Source organism: Schistocerca gregaria, chromosome 5 (assembly GCF_023897955.1).
Source record: "Schistocerca gregaria isolate iqSchGreg1 chromosome 5, iqSchGreg1.2, whole genome shotgun sequence".
In the NCBI taxonomy this organism is placed as follows: domain Eukaryota; kingdom Metazoa; phylum Arthropoda; class Insecta; order Orthoptera; family Acrididae; genus Schistocerca; species Schistocerca gregaria.
This window is the reverse complement of record NC_064924.1, coordinates 423,437,309-423,454,646: the sequence shown is the minus strand read 5'-3', so window position 1 is coordinate 423,454,646 and position 17,338 is coordinate 423,437,309. Positions and strand designations below refer to the sequence as shown.

General features: G+C 41.2%; 1 protein-coding gene across 2 annotated transcripts in view; it reads left to right on the top strand.

Annotated features, from left to right (window-relative positions):
• LOC126273457 (transmembrane protein 209) overlaps nucleotides 1-17,338 on the top strand; it is a 130,154-nt gene that overhangs the window by 43,367 nt on the left and 69,449 nt on the right. The window contains exons 5-6 of one of the 2 annotated variants that reach the window (XM_049977014.1): nucleotides 13,500-13,691; nucleotides 15,505-15,627. In XM_049977014.1, the coding sequence (XP_049832971.1) occupies nucleotides 13,500-13,691; nucleotides 15,505-15,627 (315 nt within the window). The remainder of the gene's footprint in view (nucleotides 1-13,499; nucleotides 13,692-15,504; nucleotides 15,628-17,338) is intronic. The other variant, XM_049977015.1, reaches the window with a different exon arrangement.

Genomic DNA, 17,338 nt, shown 5'->3' with positions numbered 1-17,338 from the left:
TCAGAAAAGGAACTATTCATGATATAAATCAAAACCAAACTAGTTTTGAAAATGAGCATAACTTATTTGCTTTTTTTATTACCTGTAAAGCAGATATTCACGACAATAATATTTACACAATCTTGCACAGTAATCCTACAAAACTATATTTTGTAATAAACTAAGGATACTTTAGCAAAAGCCTATCCAACTTCACTTTTGAGGTTTTAGCTTTAACTCTTACTACTCCTTTTACATTATACAAAAACTCACTTTTAAACACTTGAATGCAAGAATTGTTCATTTAGATCAGGATACTCAGTTTTAGTAGCACTTAGGTGAGGACCCTGCACAGGCTCGTGTTCAGGATAGAAAATATGGTTCCGGACACGAATGTATGTTTTTGTGATTATTATTAAAACAACACACAAAGTAACTGGTTCATGCCCATATACATGACTGAATGTATGAAGTTAGTGAAACAGTGGCAAAGATTAGTGGCAAGCGACATGGCGGGTAACTGTACTCACGGCTCTTGATGTTCAAATGCTCTATAAAATCTCTCCTTGGCATTGGATTTTCAACATATTAGAGCCATTCCTTTATGCTAGAATGCCAAATAATAGTCAGATCCACATCCGATGCAAATCCTTTATAAAGCAGCTTCTAATTGCTTCTCTTAGCACCGTCAAAGTGTACTGTGCTATGGCTAGCCACATACTATGATCTGTTCACACAAAGGCGCGGCTCAATTCAGCTGCCAAAACCACCTTTCACATCGCACCATTCCACTTCTGTTGCATGGGACTTCCTTACAGCTTTTACATGTTACAAATACAAGTGCCCTAAGTATGAACCAGCTTTCAATAAACATTTTCTTTTCTTTTTTTTTCTTTAACATAAATGTATTATAATTATTAAGCATTTTAACATATCCTTTTGCTTTTTTCTTTTGTACATTACAAAACTAATTTCCTTGCCACAGATCAAGGAGTTTAAATGACGCAGAATACACATTTCATAACTGCAGATACACAGTTACATAATATAAACCTACTTCTAATTGATATAAGTGTTACAGCATTCTGAGGAAACACTAGTTCTTTGACTGTGGTCGGTGGGGAAATCTGGAGGATGGCTTCCACTTTGTGAGGTAGCACTAAGGAGCCTGACAGAAATGCAGTGGCCAAGAAATGTCACTTGTGGTTGACTAAAGATTGATTTCATTGTGTTCGGTACCATGCTGTATTGATCTATCTCTTTGAATACCTTCACAAGGTGTTGGCAGTGCTGTTCAGGTGAGACTGAGAATGTCGGTATGTTGTGTAAATAGGTGAAACAGAAGATCAGCCCTTGTAATACAGAATTGATGAACCTCTGTCAATTTTACCAGGACTCCAAACATCATAAACTTGCTCTGTAATAGGCCAAACAGGATTATTACAGCCCTCTAAGGGATATCTCTTTTCAATGTCTGGTATTTGTGTTCAGGCCTTAGCACAGTCGAACATACTACATAGATCAGTGCCACACAATGCATAGTTGCCACAGAGTAATGACACTGGGCACCAATCTGGCACTGTCCAGACTGTAAGCATTCTGTAATCGCACCTTGGCTGCCATGTACCGCACTTCTTTGGAACCAAATGGATTGGTGAAGAGCAGGGACTGCTAGATGGGTACATGATGCCTTCACATATCATGCAGCCGAATTGTGCCTTGGCTATCACTAGCCGAACCAGAGCCAATCGCCGCACTATGCTGGTACCATTCAGATGGACATAAGTGACAACACATCCTGTAATTTATCTGCTAGGTCTACCACTGTATCCAAAGTAGAGATAGGCAGTCTGCTTCTGAATTGATTCGAAGAGCCAGATCTATCTAAAGAGTTAGTGAAGAATGACTCAGAAAAAAAAAAAATAGTCGCTCATCTGATTTCAAAATGAATCTCAGGTGGCTGGAATGAGCAGAATGAAAATTCTGCACTAGGCTGCTACAGCGGTGCCCCACCCCGCATCCAAAAGAAAACGTTCCCCAAACTACAAAAAAGTCTTATAGACCATGTACAAATTAATGATGATGTAAATAAAATAGAAAGAAACTTCCACAAGGGAAAAATATATTAAAAACAAAGATTCCAAGACTTAGCAAGCGGGAAAGCGCCGGCAGACAGGCACAATGAACAAAACACACAAACACACACACACATAATTACTAGCTTTCGCAACCGATGGTTGCTTCTTCAGGAAGGAGAGGGAAAGACGAAAGGATGTGGGTTTTAAGGGAGAGGGTAAGGAGTCATTCCAATCCCAGGAGCGGAAAGACTTCCCTTAGGGGGAAAAAAAGGACAGGTGTACACTCACGCGCGCGCGCACGCACGCACACACACACACGCGCGCACACACACACACACACACACACACACACACACACACACACACACACACACACACACACACACACACACATCCATCTGCACATACACAGACACAAGCAGACATATTTAAAGGCAAAGAGTAAGGGCAGAGGGCAGAGATGTCAGTTGAGGCGGAAGTACAGAGGCAAAGAAGTTGTTGAAAGACAGGTGAGGTATGAGCGGCGGCAACTTGAAATTAGCGGAGGTTGAGGCCTGGCGGATATCGAGAAGAGAGGATATATTGAAGGGCGAGTTCCCATCCCCGGAGTTCGGATAGGTTGGTGTTGGTGGGAAGTATCCAGATAACTCGGACGGTGTAACACTGTGCCAAGATGTGCTGGCTGTGCACCAAGGCTTGTTTAGCCACAGGGTGATCCTCATTACCAACAAACACTGTCTGCCTGTGTCCATTCATGCGAATGGACAGTTTGTTGCTGGTCATTCCCACATAGAAAGCGTCACAGTGCAGGCAGGTCAGTTGGTAAATCACGTGGGTGCTTTCACACGTGGCTCTCCCTTTGATCGTGTACACCTTCCGGGTTACAGGACTGGAGTAGGTGGTAGTGGGAGGGTGCATAGGACAGGTTTTACACCGGGGGCGGTTGCAAGGGTAGGAGCCAGAGGGTAGGGAAGGTGGTTTGGGGATTTCATAGGGATGATCCAAGAGGTTACGAAGGTTAGGTGGACGGCAGAAAGACACTCTTGGTGGAGTGGGGAGGATTTCATGAAGGCGGAGCTTCAAGGAATCCTCAGAACCTTAGGCCCCCTACAAAACCTTTCACCTGACTCCATCAAACTCCTGACCCCACCAACACCTCGCACTCCTACCTTCTACCTACTTCCTAAAATTCACAAACCCAAACATCCTGGCCGTCCCATTGTAGCTGGTTACCAAGTCCCCACAGAACGTATCTCTGCCTACGTAGATCAACACCTTCAACCCATTACATGCAGTCTCCCATCCCTCATCAAAGACACCAACCACTTTCTTGAACGCCTGGAATCCGTACCCAGTCTGTTACCCCCGGAAACCATCCTTGTAACAATTGATGCCACTTTCCTATACACGAATATCCCGCACGTCCAGGGCCTCGCTGCAATGGAGCACTTCCTTTCACGCCGATCACCTGCCACCCTACCCAAAACCTCTTTCCTCGTCACCTTAGCCAGCTTCATCCTGACCCACAATTTCTTCACTTTTGAAGGCCAGACATACCAACAATTAAAGGGAACAGCCATGGGTACCAGGATGGCCCCCCTCGTATGCCAACCTATTTATGGGTCGCTTAGAGGAAGCCTTCTTGGTTACCCAAGCCTGCCAACCCAAAGTTTGGTACAGATTTATTGATGACATCTTCATGATCTGGACTCACAGTGAAGAACAACTCCAGAATTTCCTCTCCAACCTCACCTCCTTTGGTTCCATCAGATTCACCTGGTCCTATTCCAAATCCCATGCCACTTTCCTAGACGTTGACCTCCATCTGTCCAATGGCCAGCTTCACACATCCGTCCACATCAAACCCACCAACAAGCAACAGTACCTCCATTATGACAGCTGCCACCCATTCCATATCAAACGGTCCCTTCCCTACAGCCTAGGCCTTCGTGGCAAACGAATCTGCTCCAGTCCTGAATCCCTCGACCATTACACCAACAACCTGAAAACAGCTTTCGCATCCCGCAGCTACCCTCCCAACCTGGTACAGAAGCAGATAACCAGAGCCACTTCCTCATCCCCTCAAACCCAGAACCTCTCACACAAGAACCCCAAAAGTGCCCCACTTGTGACAGAATACTTCCCGGGACTGGATCAGACCTTGAATGTGGCTCTCCAGCAGGGATACGACTTCCTAAAATCCTGCCCCGAAATGAGATCCATCCTTCATGAAATCCTCCCCACTCCACCAAGAGTGTCTTTCCGCCGTCCACCTAACCTTCGTAACCTCTTGGTTCATCCCTATGAAATCCCCAAACCACCTTCCCTACCCTCTGGCTCCTACGAGTGTACACCTGTCCTTTTTTCCCCCCTAAGGGAAGTCTTTCCGCTCCCAGGATCTGAAGAAGCAACCATCGGTTGTGAAAGCTAGTAATTCTGTGTGTGTGTTTGTGTGTTTTGTTCATTGTGCCTGTCTGCCGGCGCTTTCCCGCTTGATAAGTCTTGGAATCTTTGTTTGTAATAGACCATGTACAAATGTGTATTTGCATACCTTGGTAATACATGAAGCTTTTCTCATCCATGAAAACAGAAAATAAAGCAAGCTCCTTCTATTTTTTTTCAATTTACTGGCTGTCAAGCAGTTACCCGTTCAGCTATCTCAATAGTAATACTAATTAGGACGACATGAAAGTAAGCAGAACACAACACTCAATCTCCAAGTGGGGGAAGAAAATCTTTGAACCAACCGGGAATCGAATCTGGGGCATTTTGCTTCACATTCTGCCATGTTGAGTGTGCAGCTACCAAGGCAGAAGAGATCAAAGTGCTTCGTTATGATGTATTAAGGTGGAAAACACTTCCAGCATCATATTCCCACTCTTGATTGCAAAAGAATATCTCAAATTTCAGAAGCTAAACAATGGCTTACATATTTTTGAGCAAGTTGTTACTTCTTATCCTTTGACTTGGCTTCGCACTTGGAATGCATTACCAGCGATTATAAAAGCTACTGTCTTCCCCCACCATGTGGACGGAGTGCATCACTAACTGATCCAGGCACCAGTACCCTCACAACAGCTCAGGCTCCCTATTACTGATCGATCGGACCTTCTCAATAGCTGACTGCTCCCCACCATTCTCGGGAATCAGATTGCGAGGTAGCTCACTACTCCTCACCACTCTTATGGAATGGATTGCAAGCTAGCTCACTGCTCATCCCCCCGCTTTCACGGATGAGATCCCACGGAGCAGACCTAATGCCGACTTAGGCATCACTGCTTTATTCTTGACACAGTGATACAGGTTGCAACTTGCTTTCTTGACTGAGCACTTCTCCATCTGAGTTCAGCTCTTTATTTTTTGTGTCCTTATTTGATTTGTTCTATTTGTCATTGTGTTGTGTTGTTGCTCTTCTGTTTTCTTGTTGTAATGTGTGTTCTTGTCAGGTGTAGTAGTATGTCCCCTTCTATTTCTGTTGCATTTATAGTTGCTGTCTTTGGTAGACTTTACTATACTTTACTAAGGTTTTAATTACTTTGGTGGATAGGAGACTAAATATAGTGGTATGTTTAAATTATAATTATTTTAACATACATGATAGTCGATGAATAAATGTTCTCTCATGAGGAATAGTTGATATTCAGAGATACAACAGGAAGCAAAAAAACTAAATAGGGACATATGCCATATTCCAAATGGTTTCTGAGTTGGAACATATTTAAAGTAACTTTTGTACGTTTTTCTTGAAGAAAATGAAGTCCATGGACTAGAGTGAAAACTACAGTACGGAATTAAACTACATCAAATTTCCTTTCAAAAGGCCCTAGTAATTTTTCCCAAGGCCTTACAGGTTGCATGAAGAGAGTGAGAGAATACAGAAAATCTTGCACAACATGCATGTGTTGAGGTGTATGTAAGCCAGTTTGCGGTAGTTTCCCGACTTGACAGACCATATCAAATTATTCGTCCTGACTTCGTCTACACTACTGTAATACGTTGTAAATGGAAATGTACAGAACGATAAAGAAAATAAGTAACAGTGTACATTAAATATGTTCTATCTTGGAAACCATTCAGAATAACACGTGTACACATTAAGGTTTTTGCTTAAAATTATCGTTCCTGTCATATCCCTGAATATAGACCATTCATCATGGGACAAGCTGTATATTATGTTTAGTTTTGTATTTATTCATTTGACCTGAACAGGTTAATGCCTTGAGGAGTCCTCTTACATCAGACCAGAGTTTTGTATGCAATTACAAAACTCATTATAATCACAGTTTCTTAAAAAAATCACGGTATTTTTAATAAGATATTTCTTCTTCTTCTTCTTCTTCTTCTTCTTCTTCTTCTTCTCTCTGCATGTATTAGGCATTTGTCTGTTATACCTTCTTGGTTGAAACTGTTGATTTTCCGCAGTCTATCTTCTGCCCACTGGGTAATAATTATCACCAGTTTTGGTGACATAATTATTCTAATTGTTTTCATATTCTTTAATCTGCTCATTTAAGTATTTCACTCTGTTCTTTTCTCATGCCTACATTCACTCTCCTTACAGAAAGAATGTACCCAGCCACTCATCTTAGCAATCAGATCTCTAGGGCTTCTTTTCTGATGGAATGCGTGTTTCTGCTGTGTTGTCCAGGCAAGAGCTTCAAGGTCTAAGGCGCATTAGTTGTTATGAGCAGTAGTGGGATGTTTGGGCTGTGACCCCTGCTGTACATTAAATGCTGAGCTGAAAGATGCTTTGACAGCATTGTCATCTCAAGAAAGAATTTTTGCTGCAGACAAAATCAGAATCTGAAAATTAATAGGGACATAACACACAGTTATTACTCATCTTTGTATGTTCTTTCAAAATAGGACCAAATCAGATAAAAATGAAGGTTTAGTGACCTGAATTAAAAAGACAATGTACCTTCCTTTTACTTATTTTTGTGAGTGAATGGTGAGTGCTGAATCATGAAAAAGAGCTAGTTCATTGCAGTGAGTGGCCAGTTCTGATCCAATCTTTGAAAAAGAACAGTTTTGCCCATCTCTAATCCAAAGACATATCCGACTGGGATGCTATCATCACCTTGGTGGTAGGTGCCAAAGGACTGGTATATTGTTTGTAGCAGGTTGTCTGGAACCATACCAATGTCAGTCTTACTCTGCAGGTGTTTCAAGTATTTGAATGGTTGGTGGTGGCCTATGTCCTCTTGTGTTAGAACCTGACAGAGGCGTTCATCTTGTGAAGCCGATACCCTTCTGACTAACTCTGCCTTCATCCAGTAGTAAAAACTGCTTTCAGTCAGTGTGACAATTACGTCCTGCAGCTCAGCAATCTACTGGTGGTAGAGCTGACTCATGACCAATGAAAAAGTAGGATCAGTAGTTATGCCCTTGTGGGTAAGAGAAGGCCAGAATGAGAGACCAGAAGAGCTGTGGTAGTACTGTGAGTCTTGAAACATTGATGTGTGTTGCTGTCAGGCTTTCCATCATCTTGCAAATTGTTTTCAATAGTATTGCATCAGATGTGTGTGTTACAACAGGCATTTCACATCAGGATCACTACTTTGGCCGTGGAGCTGTGATCTTAGTTGTTCAGCTTTTAATCAAGTGTAATATTATGATAAAGTTGCAGGAACATCATCTTGGTTCTCTGTCAGTTATTTTGTTCTTGCTGGTAAAAATTAGATAATTCAGTAAGGCCCTCTGAGCTCAGGAAATGTGAGTAGATGTTTCTGCCAGAAAAGAACAAAACTGTTCTGGTTACTTGTAACTAGAATGACTAGACACCAACAATTCTCTGTAGCATGGAGCATACATAAAAAACTTGAAATTTTTTACAGGCCTAAGAATAAACAGACACACAGAGAATATATACTGAAGAGCCAAAGAAACTGGTACAGCTGCCTAATATCGTGTAGGGCCCCAGCAAGCACATAGAAGTGCCACAATACGATGTGGCATGGACTTGACTAATGTCTGAAGCAGTGCTGGAGGGAACTGACACCATGAATCATGCAGGGCTGTCTATAGATCAGTCAGAGTATGAGGGGATGGAGATCTCTTCTGAACAGCGCATTGCAAGGCATCTCAGATACCTAATAATATTTACGTCTGGGGAGTTTGGTGGCCAGCGGAAGTGTTTACTCGGAAAGTGTTCCTGGAACAACTCTGTAGCAATTCTGGATGTGTGGGGGTGACACATTGCCCTGTTGGAATTGCCCAATACCGTCGGAATGCACAACGGACATGAATGGATGCAGGTGATCAGAAAGGATGCTTAAGTATGTGTTATCTGTCAGTGTTGTATCTAAACTTATCAGAGGTTCCGTATCAGTCTAGCTGCTCACGTTCCACACCACTACAAAGCCTCCGCCAGCTTGAACAGCCCCTAGTTAACATGCAGGGTCCGGGGATTCATGAGATTGTCTCCATACCCGTACACGTCCATCAGCTCAGTACTATTTTAAATGACTCATCCGACCAGGAAATACGTTTCCAGTCATCAACAGTCCAATGCCGGTGTTGACGGGCCCAGGCGAGGCTTAAAGCTTTGTGTTCTGCAGTCATCAAGTGTACACGAGTAGGCCTTAGGTTCCAAAAGCCCATATCAATGTTGTTTTATTGAATAATTCGCACGCTGACACTTGCTGATGGCCCAGCACTGAAATCTGTAGCAGTTTATGGAAGGGTTGCACTTCTGTTGTGTTGAACAATTCTCTTCAGTCATCATTGGTCTCGTTCTTGCAGAATCTTTTTCCAGCCACAACGATGTCAGAAATTTGATGTTTTGCCAGATTTCTGATAATCATGGTACACTCGTGAAATAGTCGTACGCGAAAATCCCCACTTCGTCACTACCTCAGAGATTGTGTGTCCCATCACTTATGTGCCAATAACACCACATTCAAACTCACTTAAATCTTGATAACCTGCCATTGTAGCAGCAGTAATTGATCTAACAACTGGACCAGAAACTTCTTGTTTTATATAGGCATTGCTGACAGTAGAGCCGTATTTGTTTACATACCTCTGTATTTGAATATGCTTGCCTATACTAGTTTCTTTGGCACTTCAGTGTAATAGAAACAAAGCCCCCCGATGAGTGGTGTGAAAACAGTTTTTGACAGCATGAAGTTTGTAAACATATGCATCACAACACATGCCCACCACTCTGAACAAACAGAACGGACAGTTGTGGTTGCTGCTGGAAAGGGTGCTGGGTGAGGCTGTGTCTGTGAAATCTCAGCAGGGGGGCAGGGCATGTTAAAAAATGTCTGTCTGACTCTGTTGATAGAGACTACAGCATGTTTCCCATTGACTGGAATGTATAGTGTATAGTTTCCCCTCTTGAAGACATGGTGGGGCCCAATGTGAGGCTTTTGATGAGCTGATTTGGTGTCATTGGCACACAGCCTGACATGTGAACATGTGGTCGGACTGCTATGGATAAACAGGTAAACTGTTCTTAGTCTGGATGGTTGTGGAGGTCAGAAGCTCGACACATGATCTCTCAAATGTCCAACAAAGGTAGATGTGACCAGATCAGGCAATGTAGTCATGTCTACAAATGCCCCTGTTAGTTGCAATGCCTCTCCATGTATTAATTCTGCTGAGGAGGCATGCAGATCAGTTTTATAGGCATTTTGCATCACCATCAGAAGAGCATCTATCCACCTGGTATTGTGTCATATAAGTGCTGTTTTGAGAGACCAGTCTGAATGTTCAGTCATCCCATTGCTGGTCAGACAGTGGCTTATTGTCTTCTGGTGGCTTTTACAGAGAGTGCCATGAGCTTGGCAAATAGATCCAACTCAGCCTGTTTTTTGCAGTCCGTCATGATGTGGAGTAGACAATTGAATTATGGCACCTAGTTAAGCAGGAAGGAGTACACCGAAGTTTCTGTTGAGATATTGTCCACTGGTGCTTATTCTGGTTATCGCGTGAAACACTCAATCATGGTTAGCAGGTAGAGTTGACTATTAGGAGGAGGCAAATGCCCCACATAATTTTGTGTGAAACTGTGTGAAGAGTCTTAGTGGCTGGGAAGTCACCAGTTGGTGCAAGAATGTGATGGCTGACCTATCTGCACTGGCACTGGATGCAAACAAGGCATATTGATGGCCACGCAACAGTGTGATACAGGATGTGCAAGGATGAAATGCATTATCTTCCAAATGATTTGCAAAGATCACAGAAAGCTCAGCACTGACAAAGCTCACTGTGTCAAGACTCACAGTACAACTGCAGCCCTTTTGGCCTCACTATCCAGCCACCTTGTTCACGCAAGTAGATGCTGGCTTCTACTTGAGCATATTTGCTGGTTCTTTGAACTTAGCGTTGGCCATAAATCGGACACCACCAAGGTGCAGGACGTAATTACTGTGCCACCTGAAAGCAATTCATATAACGGGCTGAAGGCAGAGTTAATCAGAAGGAAATCAACTTAACAAAAGAATGTCTCCATCAGGAACTAACACAAGAAGACATTGGGGACCACAAACCATCACAGTACTTGTGACGCCTGTGGAGTAAGATAGACACTGGTATTGTTCCAGACAACCTGCTATGAACTATTTAGAGTATTGATTGACGACTCCATAGAGTGCTGTGTGCACAATGACCATATAAGTAAAATGAGAAGGAAGGTCAGTGTTGGGCCTAATTTTGATGATTTATTGACAGCAAAATCGATTTTCGATCACATAATGATCATCTTCAGTGCTTTAGCGTACAAATTAAAGCTTGTAGGCGTTGGTGTCAAGTTGTTATCAGTAACAAAATCTGTGAAATGATCACAATAACTGAAGCGGCTTGGCGGCGGTGGGGGGGTTAAGGAGGAGGCTGGGGCAGGCAGAGGGAGGGATAGTATGGTGGGGATGATGACAGTGAAGTGCTGCAGGTTAGGTGGTGGACAGGGGGAGTTGGGGAGTGGAAAAGGAGAAAAATAACAAGACTGGGTGTGGTGGTGGAATGACGGCTGTGTAGTGCTGGAGTGGGAACAAGGAAGGGGCTGGATGGGTAAGGACAGTGACTAATGATGGTCAGTTTTCTGTTCACAAATTTTCAGTATGTTACCGGCACTTTTTGGCCTGGTTTTACATAGATTCATGTAGCACTTAATGTTTTAGACAAAGACAAGCAAACTGACCTCAAATATCTTTTAACTATTTGTCTTTGTTTTGTGAAAGGATTACAAGTTCTTTGATGACTTTCAAGAACATTTAAGTGATAGTATCTGTGATATCCTCATGTTGTAGCACTTTCTTGAACTTGTGGCAAGCTTATATTGGATTACAGCAGTATCAAATCTCGTTGGTCTCCATTCAGCTCTTCTATTTTTTGTAGAGTTTATATGTCGTCAATGACATGGCGTTTTTAGTAATTTTCCAAAAGTGCATGAGTTCACATGTTTAATTGCGATTAACTGAACACTAATTTACTTATAACATACTTTATACAAGTGGAATGATACAGCCACACCATGAACAGATATGGCCTGTCTTCGCAAAAATACAAAGAGCAACTGAGGCCAAATAGACTAATTGTTCCATGCCATTTATTCTCAGTAATGAATTTTAGCAGTTGTTGCATTGTTTTGTTGCCTATAAAGGTTTCAAGAAAGCTACTGCTGTCCATGAATACTTTTTTATCACGGTGGTGGTGGTGGTGGTGGTGGTGGTGGTGGTGGTGGTGGTTAGTGTTTAATGTCCCGTCGACAACGAGGTCATTAGAGACGGAGCGCAAGCTCGAGCTAGGGAAGGATTGGGAAGGAAATGGGCCATGCCCTTTCAAAGGAACCATCACGGCATTTGCCTGAAATGATTTAGGGAAATCACGGAAAACCTAAATCAGGATGGCTAGAGACGGGATTGAACCGTCGTCCTCCCGAATGCGAGTCCAGTGTGCTAACCACTGTGCCACCCCGCTCGGTTTTTTATCACTGTGAGCAGGTGATTGCCTGAACACATAAATCATACATATTATAATCTTTAAAAAATTACTGTATTAGTCAAATGAAAGGAAATACATTTTCGCACTTAAAGTTAACTTTCCTGCCTTGAATGTGTTGCACATAAAAATGCTAATTTGATACCTTGCATCTGAGGCAGTGAGACAGTGAGTGGATTAACTTACTTAAAATGACCCTTTTCCTTAACAGGAAAAAGTATTTTGATTTCCGTTCTGTGTGTCAGTTAGAAGAAGACCCAAAAATTTTTATTTTATTAGGAAGCGTACAATCTAGGGAATTATTTAAGAACAAAATCAGGTTCCCAGCAAGTTGTAGAAATGTGATATTAGCATTTCTCCACATCATTGCAATTTTTCAGAAATCAATAATTGACATACATTAATTTTTTTTTTTTTTTTTTTTTTTTTTTTTTTTTTTTTTGTAACTTTATTGCTTCAGTAACAGGATATCTGTTAGCTACATGCCTTACGTAACTTTTGAAAAGAGCTCCAAATCAAAAGCTTCTTAAACACCTGAGTTATTGGCATTTATGTAGATAAGTACATTTTGCGTTGCCATTCTTGCAGATCCCAGTTATCAGAATATCACTACATTTAAAATTCAGTATAAAATAAAGTTGTAGTCTGAGACCAAAAAGATTTTGCAGAAGTTCCTATGGTACAAGTATAAGCAAATGTGCAAAGTTTTGTGAAAATCTGAGATAGAGGGCTATAAATCCTTGAATTATTGCGTGTTCTGACGTGGAATGCTGGTGCATGTGTGTTGTAATCCTTACACTTACAAATTCATACTGTCAAAAATAGTTTTTGTGCGAGCCACCCAAGGATGTTTTATTTCTATTATATTCTCTATGTTTCTGTTTGTTCTTAGGCATGTCGAAAATTTTATGTATGCTCCACACTACTGAGAACTGTCAGTGTCTGTGTCATGTTAGTTACGCTTAAAAAGAGTAACTTTGCTTGTTTCTTGCAAGGACGTCTATTTGCATAAGCTGTGCATGGACAATCTTGCTGTATTATGTAATTTGGACAAGTGAATAAAGTAGTTGATAGTGAACCAAGCCATTATTCATGCAATTTAATTATAATACCACACCAGATTAATAACTGAATGAACAGGATCACAGATAAACTACCAAAAAGCTATAAACTAAGATTCTGAAGCAAGATTGGCATTGTCCTAGAATTAGGAGTTCATGTTTATTATGAACATGCACGATTGATAAGTTTTAGAGAACAGTAAGAATCATACTGATATTTAATTTTCAGAAACCTGCTACAATATGTGACCCTGTATTACCCACTGCCTGCTGGGCTTTGCAACTTTGACAAGTCTCTACCCAAAACTGCTTATTTATGTGGTTACTGGGAAATAAAATTTAAAATTTGTTTGTTTTGTACTTGTAACGAGCTACAAGAAAAACATATTTATTTTGTGTTTGTATTTGTTACATTACAAAAATAATTCACTTTCAGGATCTAATATTTCTACTCCGTCAACATCGTGGAACTTTTCACCTGGTTCACCTCCTGCCACAGAGACCAGCCCTGTTTCGCCAGACAAAGTCTCTTTTTACACTTCATCACCAGTAGATTTTATTGAGAACGAACGTTCTCTGCAGCAGTATTTAAAGGATTATGAAGTGAAGGAAAAGTGTGCTTCAGTTGGTAAGACAGTATCTTTTGTACGTATACATTTTGGGTTTACAGATGTCTCACTGTACCCCCACTGAGAGAATGTCTGCTCTTGTAGTCCAACACCTTCAACCTATTACCCGGAACCCAGCCTCCTATGTAAAAGATACAAACTATTTCCTCCACAGACTTTCCACAGTTCCTATCCCTTTACCACACGGTGCCCTGCTCGTCACTATTGATGCCTCTTCACTTTACACTAACATCCCTGTTGCCGTGGCCATACGGCTATTGGAACACTACCTTTCCTAACCCCCGACAGATTCCAAACTAACAATCTCCTTCCTAGTCACCATGACCAACTACTGAATGATTATAATTAAGGTTAAACTTTTAAAACACATTAGAAATAACACAACTAGTCAGATTGAGGTCAAATTGCAACAGAATATTGTCAGAGAAGGGGGAAATTGTATGGCAGAACAAAAAGTAGTGTGAAAATTGATCAATATATGGTGCTGTATAGAATATGTAAATGAAAACACGTGTCATGCACATGACCCATTGAAGTTGGTATAAACACACCAGGTACTCATGTTGTCCTCCTTTCATGTCTGCGATGTTTGCCAGGACTGTCTCAATGCAGGATCATGCTCTGCTTGTAAAGCTGTATTACAAAAGTGGTGACTATGTACACGTTGCTCTGCAGAAGTTCCGAACACAAGTGTTTGAAAAAAGGCGTTGGTCCAATGACTGCCATGGGTCTGGAGAAAATGATTTGGAAATTCAAAAGGACTAGTTTTTTTGGTGTGCAACCTGGTAGAGGGAGGAAATGAACTGATTTGGCATCGTGTAGTGCACAGTACTGGAGAGTGCAGTGTGTAAAATCATATGAAACATCCTTCTTTGCTATCCATTCAAAATTACCCATGTGAACGAGTTGCTTCCTGTTGACCTGCCAGCAAGAGAGACCTTTGCTTTAGAATTTCTTGCTCTCATGAAAGTGGACAATGATTACCCATGTGAGATTTTGTGGACAGATGAAGCCCATCTCCATCTGACAGGATAAGTCAGTACACAGAACTGTTGAATATGGGCAACAGAAAATCCACACGCAAATCATTCAGTACCACTTCATCCTGAAAAGGTCACTATGTAGTGCGGTTTTATTGCACCATAGGGCCATATTTTTTCGGAGAGACAGGTGCTTCCAGTCCTGTTACATGTACTGTCACTGGTAAGCATTATGAGTGTCTTTTGCGCAACCAAGTCATTCCAGCTCTCCAGCAGCGTGGATGTGTGGATGGGCTTATTTTTATGCAAGATGGCTCACCTCCGCGCATTGAAAATCCAGTTAAGCAGCTGCTGAAGCGCCATTTCAGAAATGCTAGAATTATCAGTTGCCGTTTCCCTACAGCCTGGCCGTCCCAATAACCTGATATTAATCCGTGTGACTTCTGGCTGTGGGGCTATCTGAAAGATGTTGTGTTCAGTGTGTCAATTGCAAACTTAGCTGCATTGAAGGCACACCTTGCACAACACATTCGGGACATGACCTCGGAAAGACCTTGAGCTGAGGACTGCTTTATCTTTTATTTTATTTCAGGAATTTTGTCTTCTAAATTTAATGATTTACAATCTCATTGAAATTTTACAGTTTTTCTCAAGTTATTATACCGAGCGTATAAGTATTTCCGTGGTGTACATAATATTGTAATCCTTTTTGACACAGCATATAAAATATTAGAGTGGTAGGGGCTCTGATTTTGAGAACATAATTTATTCTTATTTTTGTAGTTTTGGTTACAGCTGAGACATTTTATTTCATTTTGTTTTGTAATTACAGGTGAAACAATGGAACAACCAACAAACTTTCTGAGCTCGTATTGGAAGACCCCTAGTATGCGCAAGTCAGAATTGTCACCAGTTTCAGGGCGTTATGTATACCAGTTGGCAACTCCTAGTCCAGGTACAGTAGATTTACAGTATTTGCTATTAAGGTGGACAAAAAAAGATAACAGGATCCTTAAAAGAAAAAAAGAAACAAAATCAGAAGTTTCATCATAATTTAAACATTGTTTATAGAATGTTCTTTACTTTGCTACAATCTTCAGACTTTGGCGTATTTCTTGATTTCCAAAAAGCATTTTATGCATTTGCACTTATTATCAAAAACACAGTCATGAGGCTTATCATGCAAAATTTGTGACGGGATTGACATTTTGTTGATAGGGCGGGCACAGCATGTTATCTTAAATGGAGATTGATCAACATGTATAGACAGAACTTCAGGTATGCCCTAGAGAAATGAATGGAGACGCTTGCTGTTCATGTTCCCTACATCTACGTGATTACTCTGATATTCACAGTGAAGTGTCTGTTGTATGTAAAGGAGATGGCAGACTAATAATGGTAACATCAGAATTGCAGGAATGTGGCGTGTTATTAAAAAAGTGTCACCGTGATCTCTCCATTGGCAAAAGATTCCGGAATAGGCCCCCATTCAGACCTATGGGAAGGAACTGTTAAGGGGTAGGTGACCATGAGAAAAAGATTGAATAACCAAGGAAAAGATAACATTCTATTAGTCGGGGCATGGAATGTCTGAAACTAGAATGTGATGGGGAAGCTACAAAATCTGAAAAGGGATGTGCAAGGGATTGAAGTGAAGTGAAAGTGAAGTGAAAGTGAAAGTGAAAGTGGAAGTGAAGTGAAGACAAGGATTTTTGGTTAGATGAGTAGACAGTAATAGCAACAGCAACACACATTGGTTAATGAGGGTACAGTTCATTATGAATAGGAAGGTAGGATTGAGAGTGTGTTACTGTGAACAGTTCAGTGATCAGATTGTTCTCATCCAAATCCACAGCAGACCAGCACTGACAATAATAGTTCAGGTTTACATGCAGATATCGCAAGCTAAAGATGAAAAGACTAAGAATATGATGATATTGAACAGGTAATGCAGTATGTAAAGGGAGCTGAAAATTTAACAGTTCTTGCGGGACTGGAATACGATTGTAAGGAAAGGAGTAGAAGAAAGGGTTGTGGGAGAATACTGGCTTGGTACTAGGAATGAGAGGAGAAAGACTAATTGAGCTCTGTAATAAATTTCAGCTAGTAATAGCAAATACTCTGTTCAAGAATCACGAGAGGAGGATGACATTATGTACTGTGAAAGGCTGGGAGACATGGAAGGATTTCAGTTGGATTACATCATGGTCAGAGATTCCAAAGTGATATATTGGATGGTAAGTTGTAGCCTGGAGAGGATATAGACTCAGGTCACAGTGTAATAGTGATGAAGAGTAGGCTGAAGTTTAAGAGATCAGTCACGAAGAATGAAATGCAAAGAAGTGGGACATGGAAGTACTAAGGAATGAAGAGATATGCTTGAAGTTCTCTAAGGCTATAAATACTTCAGTAAGGAATAGCTCAGTAGGCAGCGCAGTGGAAGAGAATTGGACATCTCTAAAAAGGTCAATCAAAGTTGGGAAGAAAAATGTAGTTACAAAGAAGGTAACTGCAAAGAAACCATGGGTAACAGAAGAAATACTTCAGTTGATCGATGAAAGAAGGAAATCCAAAAATGTTTAGGGAAATTCAGGAATACAGACATACATGTCATTGAGGAAATAAATAAATAAATAGCTAGCGCAGGGAAGCTAAGATGAAGTGGC